The sequence below is a fragment of the Oratosquilla oratoria genome, chromosome 8 (assembly GCF_046742065.1).
Source record: "Oratosquilla oratoria isolate Oo_2021 chromosome 8, ASM4674206v1, whole genome shotgun sequence".
Classification (NCBI taxonomy): domain Eukaryota; kingdom Metazoa; phylum Arthropoda; class Malacostraca; order Stomatopoda; family Squillidae; genus Oratosquilla; species Oratosquilla oratoria.
In genome coordinates, this window is record NC_134784.1 from 16,208,376 (window position 1) to 16,220,875 (window position 12,500).

The 12,500-nt window shown below is 41.6% G+C and overlaps 1 protein-coding gene across 2 annotated transcripts in view; it reads left to right on the forward strand.

Moving 5' to 3' along the window:
- Positions 1–10,252, forward strand: part of LOC143027596 (reelin-like) — a 181,808-nt gene extending 171,556 nt beyond the window's left edge. For both annotated transcript variants that reach the window (XM_076188935.1, XM_076188936.1), the window contains exons 62-64: positions 4,835–5,006; positions 5,388–5,515; positions 9,179–10,252. In XM_076188935.1, the coding sequence (XP_076045050.1) occupies positions 4,835–5,006; positions 5,388–5,515; positions 9,179–9,239 (361 nt within the window). In that variant the 3' untranslated portion in view covers positions 9,240–10,252. The remainder of the gene's footprint in view (positions 1–4,834; positions 5,007–5,387; positions 5,516–9,178) is intronic.
- Positions 10,253–12,500: the final 2,248 nt, after the last annotated feature.

Here is a 12,500-nt window from a genome sequence, read left to right on the forward strand (position 1 = left end):
TATATATATATATATATATATATATATATATATATATATATATATATATATACATAGACAGTGATCCCTCGCTACTTCGCGGTTCAACTATCGCGGATGCACGACTTCGCGGATTTTTAAAATATATATATGAAAAATATATCGCGGAGTTTCTGGAAAATTCTAGAAAAATCACGACATATGAACATTTAAAATTTTTCATTAAATCCATTAAAATATTAATAATATATATTATTTCCTAGTCTAGGAACAACAACATACATACATATACCAAGGCTTTTTCCCCCATACAAGGGAGGTAGCCAAAAAAGACAAGGCATAAAATCATTCCCACCCATTCCATCCCTGAATACACTCCACACCCTCCACCCTCCCTCTTATCTTAGCACCTCCTGGATGACGGGTCATCCCTGCACCTTGTCCACCGCCCTGGGTCAGAAACAGTGTCGCAAGACACAGCACATCCACAGCAAGACCGCTTCATCAAATCGGCGACCCCCCCTCTCCGTCCCCCCATGCATAAAAGGAGAAGACGGGGAGAAATCCCTTCGTGCTGCGTCAAATTTTGCTCACACATACTACCTCATCCCCCATACCCCCACCCATTCCACCTCATGCATCACAACATCATCCACATACAACCATTCTCCATTCACCCCTGTCTTCTGTTCTCTCCCGTCCTTCCTCAACAGACATTCCCCTCTTCCCCAAAGCCCCCTTCACCCCATCCATCCACCTCATCCTAGGACGTCCCCTCATGTTCACTCCCTCCACATCTGCCTTCCATACCTCTTTTACTAGTCTTTCTTCACTCATTCTTTCCATGTGTCCAAACCATCCTAATACTCTTTCATCAACCCTATCTCCCAACTCCCTTTCCACCCCTGTTCTCCTCCTCAACTCCTCATTTCTCACTCTATCTAGCCTAGTTACCCCCATCATACTTCTCAGACACCTCATCTCAAACACATTCAAACTCCTTCTCTCTTCTTCTCTTATGTTCCATGTTTCTGCCCCATACAGTGCTGTCGGCACAATCACTCCTTCATATAGTCTCCTCTTAGCATCCATTCCCAAATGTCTACTCCTCATTACACTTTTTAATCCACCAAGGCATTTACTCACCTTCACTCCACCTTTTCCTGCCACATTTGCACACAAGTATCTAAAACTATCCACTTCCCCCAGTCGCTCTCCCTTAATGCTCACTTCCAGTCTACTGCCACTTTCACCCCTTGTACATCTCATCACCTTACTTTTACCCACATTTATCTTTAGCTTTCTTCTATCACATACTCTCCCAAACTCTGTCACTAACTTCCTCAATCCCTCCTCCGATCCTGCCACAAGCGCAGTGTCGTCAGCAAACAACAGCTGACTCACCTCCCACTTTTCTCCATTTTCTTTAACCATCTCCAATCCCTGACCCATTACCCTTGCATTTACCTCTCGCACTACCCCATCCATGTATAAGTTAAACAGCCAGGGCGACATAACGCATCCTTGACGAAGTCCCACCTTTACCTCGAACCACTCACTCTCTCCATTTCTAATCCTGACACAAGTTCTACTGCTCTCATAAAAACTCTTGACAGCTCCTAGAAGCTTTCCTCTTATCCCATATATCCGCAAAACCTCCCACAGTGCCTTTCTGTCTACCCTATCGTAAGCCTTTTCCAGATCCATAAAAGCCCCAAAAACATCCTTCCCCTTTCCTATAGCTTTCTCACATATCTATCTTACCACAAAGATCTGATCTACACAACCTCTACCCGTCCTAAATCCACACTGTTCCTCACCAATCACTCCCTCTGTTCCTCTCCTAATCCTCTCAATCAAGATCCTCCCATAAGCCTTCCCAACTACACTTAACAAACTAATCCCTCTGAAACTACTACATTCACACTTGTCCCCTTTTCCCTTGTAAAGTGGAACTATACAGGCACTCTTCCAGTCCTCTGGCACTCTACCCTCTCTCCAGCAAACATTAAATAACCTCACCATCCAGTCCACCATCACTGTACCTCCTTTTTTTTTTTAGACATTATGCATGGCATCCATCCAGACCAGGTGCCTTACCTGCTTTTATCATCTTAACAACTGTCTTCACTTCATCCTTCCTTATTTCTCCTCCATTTTTTCCACTCATCAAAACAAGCGTGAAATAGCAAAAAAACACATACAGGGGAATTTAAGCTTGTAACTCACATCACAAAAAAGAACCATCTAGAATGCGATGTGCATACAGTACCCGTGTATCCTGTTGTTGAGAAAACGCAAAGCGTGCCAACTCGGTGACGAAGTGCGTTTTAAGACGGGCTGTGATTAGTGCAATGAAGAGAGACGACGAATCACAGCTTTTTATTTTGTAATCTGGCCTGTGATTAGTGCTTTGACCAATGCTCTGATCCGGAGCATCTTCCCTTGTCTCTCTCTCGCGGCCATTTCGCTTCAAGCTTTCTCGCCGAACGGGTTACTGTACTACTTTACGCTGTGCTGTGTGTGAATTTTTTGTTTCTTTGCGTTGAACTTTAAATTCTCATCCCCTGCACTGGCTCCCAAGCGTGCTGCTTCTTCCAAGGCTGGTACTGAGCCTAAACGCAAACAAAGAATGATGACGATCGCTGAGAAGGTGAAACTTCTGGATAGGTTGAAGGAAGGGAGAACTTTCGCCGCCGTAGCCCACCATTTTAGCGTGAACGAATCCACCGTTCGCTACATCAAGAAGGACGAGGCTAACATTAGGAAGACGGCTGCCATCACCTTTAATAAGTCGGCGAAGAGAGTGGTTACGATTCGTTATAAAACTATCATCCGTATGGAAGCTGCTTTGGCCACATGGATAGCCGACTGCCGAAAGAAGAACATAGCCTTGAATACGAACATCATCCAAACAAAGGCTAGGAGCCTGTACGAAACATTCGCTGCTAAGAAACCTGAGGACGACAGTGGCGACCACGAAGAAGAGGAAGAAGACGAAGACGACGTAGAAGATCCGCAACCAGGGACGTCCAGTGATTTACAACCTAAAAAACGCCCTTTTTCTGCTAGCAAAAGGTGGTTTGCTAAGTTTCAGAAACGCTTCGGCCTAAAATGCGTTTCCCTGCATGGCGAGGCTGCTTCTGCTGACACGAGCGCTGCTGAAACATACGTGAATGAAACTTTCAAGAAGATTATCTCCGAAGGTGGATATAAGCCCGAGTAAGTTTTTAATATGGACGAGACGGTTTGTTTTTTCTTTTGAAAAGAATGCCGTCGCGAACTTTCCTGTTCAAAGTGGAAGCAAAAGTCTCTGGCATTAAAGCATACAAGGATTGTGTAACCCTCGTGATGTGTGGCAGTGCTGCGGGATTTTTGCTAAATCCAGGACTTGGTCACAAGTCTAAAAACCCAAGGGCTTTAAAAAACAAAAACAAGAATATGCTACCCGTACATTGGATGCACAATCCAAAGGCGTGGATAACGAAGATGCTGACTAGCGAAGAAGAAGAAGAAGAAGAAACGCAGCAAGAAACGGAAGTTGTCGAACAAACTGGCTTGACTTTGAAACGGCTGGCCAAGCTCTGCAACCTGGCTAAAGAATTGAAAGAGGGGTCACAGGAATGGGACGACGATATGGTTTGTTCTGTGCAATTTTACAACAAGGTCGACGAAGCCATGAATCCCTACAAGATGCTCTTTGAACGGAAAAAGAAGCAGCGGCAGCAACTTCCTATCACAATATTTTTGCAGCCTCGCAAAAAAGAACCAGTTCCTGCTGCTACTACTACGGTTGCACCTTCGGAAGAAGTTGAAGAGGTGTCCCAGGAAAGGGCACCGCCGTCTGCACAGTAGAAGTCATTATCAGCTTCATCATCATCATTTCTAATGCGCAGCAAATTCATCACCATCATCATCCAAATTTCACTTCAACTTCTTTCGTGTTGAGTACAGTAACAATCTTTAATTTTTGTATTAATTATAAATGTTATTGCTTAACAGTTGACCTTGCTATTAATAGAGTACTGTAATGGGTGGGTTGTTAACAGCACAGGGAGGGTTTTAAAAGTCCAAATACACGTTAAATAAATACTGTAAATATGGTGTCCCTACTTCGCAGAAATTCAATTATATATTATATATATATATATATATATATATACATACATACATACATACATATACCAAGTCTTTTCCCCCTTACAAGGGAGGTAGTCAAAAAGGGAAAGGCATAAAATCATTTCCACCCATTCCATCCCTGAAAACACTCCACACCCCTCCACCCTTCTTCTCATCTTAGCACCTCCTGGATGACGGGTCATCCCTGCACCTTGTCCACTGCCCTGGGTCAGAAGCAGTGTCGCAAGACACAGCACATCCACAACAAGGCCGCTTAACCCATTAAACTCCGATGAAAAGATGTCTTGTCATTTGGTCAAATAAAACAAAAAATCATAAAACACCAAAATGTTTGATCAAACATTTTGGTGTTTTATGATTTTTTGTTTTATTTGACCAAATGACAAGACATCTTGCCATCGGAGTTGAATGGGTTAATTAAATCGGCGACCCCCCTCTCCGTCCTCCCATGCATGAAAGGAGAAGACGGGGAGAATAGGACAAACTGTTAGTAACAGTGATGTAATTCAAACAATCAGGTCCAGCCATCGCGAGCTTTGAACTTGGGTTCCTCTGAGGGTCTGCAGAGTACACAAGTGTTTATTGTAATATATATGACTGACCTGACCTTCATATAACTCAAATAACCATCACACATGGACAGAAAAATATTTCACGCCCTATCTTCTACTCCATCAATCTTGTCTCACCATAATGATTTTTTTTTTCACTACAGCAAACTCATGTTTGTGCTGCGGATTGGGAGCCACGACAACACCCCCTCATGCAGAATCGACCTCCGGGACCCTCAGAGGGTTCCAGACAAGGGTGTAGTTCTTCAGTTTACGCCGGACAACGGTGTGACTTGGACCACAATCAGCTTGCATGACCCACTTGACTTCAAGAAGGTGAGACTTCAAGAGGGCGTGGGCAGCGCTTGCACCTGTAGTTACATGCACTTTTGTATTTTGTACATTCATTTGAGTGCCCATATGCTTGTATACACATATGTCGATTGGATCAGGAAATAGCCTTGTTTTTCGGGATGTAGGGTTGTGTTTTCGAGTGACCGGCAAGGTATCAAATCCAGTTTTTGGAAAAGTATATTTTCAGCACGAAATGAAGGAAAGTAAAGAGGAAAAAAAATAATGAACCAACGAAGAGAGGATTAGATATGAGTAGAGTTGAATCACCACTAGGGGTAGTTCCAAAGAGAATATCTGTCAATGGACATAAATCAACCACTTTTCTCTTATGTGAAGGCTACTATATAGTCAATTTTTGTTTAGGCAAGGCGTGTGGCCTACAGTCTCCCGCCTGAGGCACGTGAGGTGGGCGTGAGGTTGAGATGGTGGCAGCCAGATCATGATGGCCTGGGCATTGACCAGTGGGCATTGGACAATGTCGAAATTGTGTTGTAAGTATCTTATCCGAAGTATCTTATCTGAGATGACAATGTGTTGTTATGATTATGGGCATAAATTGTTAAGGGGCCATTTACACGTTGTAACGGTTTGTCAAATAATTGTTTGAAGTGATGTTTGACCGTGTGAATGGGACATTTGGTTGTCAAACACACTTGTCAAACATATTTGACAACCAAATACCCCCATTCACACGTGCAGACATCACTTCAAGCACACAAACCGTTTGACTGTCTAAAAGGTCCTTTAGAGCGTCGCTAGTTGTTATAGTAATTGGTATGAATCGTCAGGATGTTCGCTGGCCAAGCGGGTTAGAGCGTCGCTACTTGCGACGGAGGTCGAGGTAACGGCGGGTCGAACCTTATTGTCAGTAACAAGTTGAACCAAGAGCATAGTTCATTACATTCCACGCTACAATGGGGCACCATCCTAACCTCCCGATAGGGGGAGTTTCACCACGTTAAACTGGGTCATGAAGCATTACTTGTATTGTACATCTTTTTTATCATGTTTCAAGATCCTCTGTAAACATTGCCTGATTGATAGGTTGATGATTTGGTAAATTTATAGATTATATATACATTTTACAAGTTCATCATTATCTCGCTTGGGAAACTTTGATAGATCATGAAGTGAAGAAATTCCTAAATTTGGTGCAGGATAGTTTCCTAAAACAAGTGATTACCGATCCTACGAGGGGACAAAATACCCTGGACTTAATTTTAACTAATAATGAGCACCAAATTAGCAGCGTAATAGTGGGAGATAGTCTAGGCTCTAGTGATCACCAAGAAATAAGATTTAATGTTATGTGATAAGATAAGAGGGAGGGTGGAGGGGTGTGGAGTGTATTCAGGGATGGAATGGGTGGGAATTATTTTATGCCTTTTCCTTTTTGGCTACCTCCCTTGTAAGGGGGAAAAAGCCTTGGTTTATGTATGTATGGGAAAATTAAAAAGTACTAATAACGTCCAAGTACCAGACTTCAGGAAAGCAAACTTTGACAATATAAAAACCTATTTGAAACTGAATACGAAATGTCATGCGGACGTTTCGAACATTGTCGGGTCTTGGTGCGTGACCGAGGGTCAGGTCATGACTAGGGGTCGGGTCACGGAGGGTAATATGCATACCTTGGGTCAGGTCATTTGGAGGCGAGGGCTCAACAGACAGGTCAGCGATTTGGATGAAATGTATAGCAATCTAACTGATCTAATTATTAATGTACAAAACACATTTATCCGCTAAAGTCAATACGGAAAAATAGTTATACTCCCAAATGGATGACGGACAGATTAAAACATGAGATCGGAATGAAAAGAGGACTTTACGTAAAAATAAAAAACGGGGAATCACACCTTACATCAAGATATAACGAAATGGCAAAGCTGGTTAAAAGGAATACACGTACACCGAAACGTAATCATGAAATTAAGGTTGCCAGTCAAGCAAAATCCAACCCAAAGGGTTTCTTTCACCTCTATAGAACAAAAAATAAAGAAAGAATAGGACCAATTAAAAACGATGAAAATGTCATGATAGAATCTGAGGCAAAAATGAGTGAGGAGTTTAACAATTATTTTCTATCGGTGTTTACTAACGAGAGGTTAAAGTACCTGACTGCGATCTGATTTTCAGGGGGGATGAAGAAATTAATCTATCTAATATCAGCATTAGTAAAGAAGAAGTAGTTAAGCAGATTGAAAGACTTAAAGCTACAAAATCTCCGGTTCCAGACGAAATTTTTCCAAGAATGCTTAAGGAGTGTCAATTTGAAATCTACGACTAGTTAACTGAACTATTCAATAAATCGGTAGACACTGGTTTTGTGCTAACTGCTTGGTGGCGGGCAAACGTTGTTCCTGTTTTTAAGAAGAGAGATAGATCGTCTATATACAACTACAGGCCAATCAGTTTTACATCGGTTATAGGAAAAATGCTTGAATCAGTAATAGTAAATAGACTCAGAGAACACATCGGAGGACATAATTTAATTCGTGATTCACAGCATGGTCTCTCCAAGGGTAAGTCATGTGTGACTAACCTTCTATCCTTTTACACTAAAGTATATAAGGCGTCAGATAACAATGATAATTACGATGTGATTTACCTGGACTTTAGCAAAGCGTTCGACAAGGTGCCACACCAGAGACTATAAAATCAAAGCCCATGGCATAGGAGGAAAAGCGTTAGAATGGATTAGAGCTTGGATCAGTAACAGAAAACAGCGGGTCACCATAAATGGAATAAAATCTAGGCGGGGTACCCCAGGGCTCGGTTTTGGGTCCCTTATTGTTCATTATGTACATAAACGACTTAGACGATGGGATAAATAGTGATGTTAGTAAGTTTGCGGACGACACTATAATAGGACGCCTAATTAGGTCAGGATACGACGCAGAGATTTTGCAGGATGATCTTAATAAATTGTTAACATGGTCGGTGAAATGGCAATTGAACTTCAATATCTCTAAGTGTAGCGTGTTAAACGTAGGGCTACACAACCCCGAAAATAGATACAGCTTAGATAACACGTTTTTAGACAAATCTTAGTGCGAGAGGGACTTGGGAGTTCTGGTGAGTCCGGACCTTAAAACCAGGAAACAGTGCATTAGCGCCAGAAATAAAGCTAACACAGCATTAGGTTTCATTGCTAGGACGATAACGAATAGAAGTGCAGAGGTAATTATTAAACTCTATCTAGCGATAGTTAGACCCATCCTTGAATATGCGGTACAGTTTTGGTCTCCGTCCTACAGAATGGACATCAATTCACTAGAATCAGTACAGAGAAGAATGACCAAAATGATACATAGACTCAGAAATTTGCCTTACGAAGAGAGGCTTAGGCACCTTAACTTACACTCTCTGGAAAGACGCAGAGTGCGGGTGTGATCTAATAGAAGTGCTCAAGTGGATCAAAGGTTATAACAAGGGTGATGCAAACAAGGTCATCATAATAAAACAACAGGGCAGGACTCGCAGTAATAGGTATAAACTGGACAAATTTAGATTTAAGAAGGAAATAGGCAAGAATTGGTTTACTGAAAGGGTGGTCGATGAATGGAATAAACTTAATAACCATGTAGTAAGCGCTGAAATCAGTTGTTTTAAAAAACGATTAGACAACTTTATGGATGGGGATGACAGGTGGTGATGGATACGGAGCTGCTTAGTGTAGGCCTTATGGTCTCTTGCAGTCTCCTTTATTCTTATGTTCTTATGTTCTTATTTTGCTAAGAACTGTATTAAGGGCATCTGTAAATATTGTCTGATTGATAGATTTATAGATTACATATATAATTTACAACTTCTCGTCTAACATATTTTGGTGAAAAAAATGTAACAGAAGGACAGGTCATAGGCCTACTCTGAGGTTAGTGAAAAAACAACATATTTTGCAAGAAACTGTAACTTAAGGACGAGCCTACCCTTAAGTTGGCGAAAAAATTATATTTTGCAAGAAACTGTAACTTAAGGACAGGCCCTAAACCTACCCTGAATTTGGCATATAAAAAAAAAAAAAAAAAAAAAAAAAAAAACAGAAACTGTAATTTAGGGACAGGCCCTAGGCTAACCCCGAAGCTGGTAAGAATAAAATACAACAGCATATTTTGCCAGAAACTGTAACTTATGCTATCAATTTGTTTTGTCAGAGCCCACCGGAAGGACACAAGCAACTTCGAGCAGCAGACTTACCACGACTCAGAGCTGTAGACACGGAGGATCCTCTTGCATGGTGCATGTGTGCGGGCGTGTGTGTGTGTGTGCTTGTTGGTGTGTCTGTCTTTGTCGTGAGATAGTAGCAGCTATATTATAGGGTGGGTGGATGGATGAGGGAGGGTGGGCAGAGCAATCTGAGGGGAAAGGAAAAAGACTCTCTCTGCATTACTGTATTCCAGGTGTCTCATATCTTAACCTGTGTTAGGAAGATTAAGTAAATTATAATTCATACTAGGATAGTCATAAATAAAAAAGTTAAATGAGTATTTTACTGCGCTTGCGAAAGTAAAATGAATAATTCAAAAAGTTTTTTATTCGATACGACCTTTTCACTCTGTGCAATCAGTCATTCAATCGCCGATGAAATGAAGCAGCCTTGCTGTAGATGTGCTGTGTCTTGCTACATTGCATCTGACCCAGGGCAATGGGCGAGATGCAGGGATGACCCATCACCAAGTAGGAGCCAAGAATTGAGGGAGGGAGGGGTGGTGAATGGGAGTGGAGTATGTGGAGATGAAATAGGTGGGAGTGGATTTATGCCTTTTGATTTTCGCTACCTCCCTTTTAAGAGAAAAAAAAAATGCTTGGTATATGTATGTACGCATGTACAACCAATCAATAAATATGGAGAAATAATTAAATCCAGAAACAGAATGGTAAAAAGATTAGAAAAATTTTACCAAGAGCTTTACTCGTAAAAGACTAGTTGAGTCAGTAAATACATCTGTAGACGTTAGTACCAGAAGTAACAAAGGAAGAAGTAGAATGTACTCTAAAAATATGGAACGAGGAAAAACAATTGGGCAAGATGATATATCAACAGATCTTTTGAAAGACGCAGGGAAAGAAGTTTCATTCTGTACACTATTATATACATAATTATTGATTCGTCTTGGGGCAAAATATTGTGATACATAATACATCCAGCAAATTACAGTTTAGGTATATTTCTTACACTCCAAATTTATCACATGTAATCCAGTTCTTCATATGAAATCATTGTATGACCATAACAAGGCGTTTTACTATCCCCTTACACAAATCACTTATAGTTAACATTGAACACTGAAGTATTTGATGTTAAACACTTAAGTATTTGAGAAAATGGAAAAACTAGTCTTGATAAGAAAAATAGCGAAAGTACATGGTACCACTGAACGTAAAATGGGACCTACACGATCAATGTTATTGCGCAATATTCCGTATTGTACAGTATTATTGACGGTATAGGGATGATATTGAAGAGGCAGACGTGTTTGGCCTGTGCATTTGATGTCTTCAGTATATTGTGTCATTCTTCAGTACCATCCCTACACCGTCAATAATAATTGTACAATACGGTGATGATGATGATATGGTTTAACGTCACAAACTCCCTCCAATCGCGAGGCTAGAAAGGTGCCCCTTACAGAGGACTTGTAGCGTGTAATTTAATAAACATGTCCTTGGTTCAACTTCGCCTGTGGCAGGGTTCGAAACTCCATCCCCTCGACCTTCGCCGGGAGTAACAACGCCCCAACCCGTACGGCCACAGAGCTTCCTACAGTATACAATATCTCGAAATAATATTGATCGTGTAGGGCCCACTTAATCAGTCACGTTGTGGTTTGTGATCACCATGCGTTGAGGCACCACAACGACGCGTCCACACAGCTTCCGACCCGGTGTAGTATCTGGAGCAGCTAAAGTTCTGCGAATCAAAACTCGTTTACGTAGTATTCGTCAGGGTGATCAATTTTTCACTCAGAAAAAAAAATCACCAGGTCATTTCAATGAATAATATATTGAGCCAGCGGATTAAGGATGCAACAAGATATAGAGGAAATATACACCTGCGAGAATGGACTTAATCTTAAATGACCTGAATTGAATGAAACTTTGAATTACCAGAGTACAATAAGTATGAGCGATCTTGTAGTTCTTGAATTTATGCTGGAAGTGGGGAAGACAGAAATATGAGATATACAGACAAGGAAAAAAGTGGTACGCTAGAGAGAGTTCAGTGAAACTAAAGAGAAACAAAATATCATCATATATATGGTTTTATATATATATATATATATATATATATATATATATATATATATATGCATGCGTTGTTGAAGTCAACAGCTGCGATAGCATTATTATGCTTGTAGAAATGTTTTTCTAAGTTGCGCACCAACGTGCGGTCGTCTGGAAGCAGGTTCTTAAGCAGATTGCTGAAGTCCATGGTGTATATCTCTCGAGACGTCTTTCGGCCTTAACTGGCCATCTTCAGGAGGTGTGGGCTGGTCAAATTGATGACGGAGAATGAATCGAAGTGGCTGTGGGACGGTATATAGCGGTGTGGAGTGGATCACCGGGCAGTGCCCGGACGGGGCGTCAGCCAATCAGCGCACGGGAATCATTCTCTGCCTTCTGGTTGGTAAAGACATTTCGGGCTGTTGTTGGATGTTGATAGCGGGCTTTTGGTTGAAAATGAGCACCGCTTCTGTCATTCTTAGTCGTCTGGTGTCGTTGTTTCTCTCGATGATGGTGGTGTTGTTTTCCATGTGGTGCCTTTTGAGTACGAGCCCATGTTCGTAGAGGTAATGCCTCCTTATGGCGCCGTCCTGCAAATGGGCTGAGATCCTCTTCGACAGTGTTGTGGTGGTTACGCCGATGTACTTGGAGTTAGGGCGACTGCAGTTGCCACTGGAGCATGTGTGTTCGTACACGGTATTCACCTCTTGCATATCACTAGTCTTGGGTAGGCAGCTGTTCTTTATGACCAAGTTGGATGTCTTGCGTGTCTTGTAGTAGATGACGAGGTCAATTTTTAAAGCCAGGTCGGTAGGGGTGACATTTTTGTAGATTATATTTCTGAGGGCTTTTTCGTCATCCTTATAGGCTGAAGACATAGTACCCTTGTAAAAGAGTTTTAAATTTTGTGTAGCTAAATGTTGTTCCTGTTGACGCACCAAAGAAGTTCCCTTCTATGGGCCCGACGGCAATATGTACGTACAAAGCGACGGCGTTGCCATGGGGTCACCCCTGGGAGTGCTCTTCGCCAATTTCTATATGGGACATATAGAAGAAGAGATATTCTGGCAGCAGCAACATCCAAAGCCAGAAATCTACGCCAGGTACGTGGACGATATTTTTATTAGCGCTGACGCGGAAGAAGAAGTCGTAAACTTGATTTCCAAGTTTAAAACAAACTCCTGTCTCAACTTCACCCACGAGATTGAAGAGAACAACAAGCTTCCCTTTCTTGACATTTTGGTCCGTCGT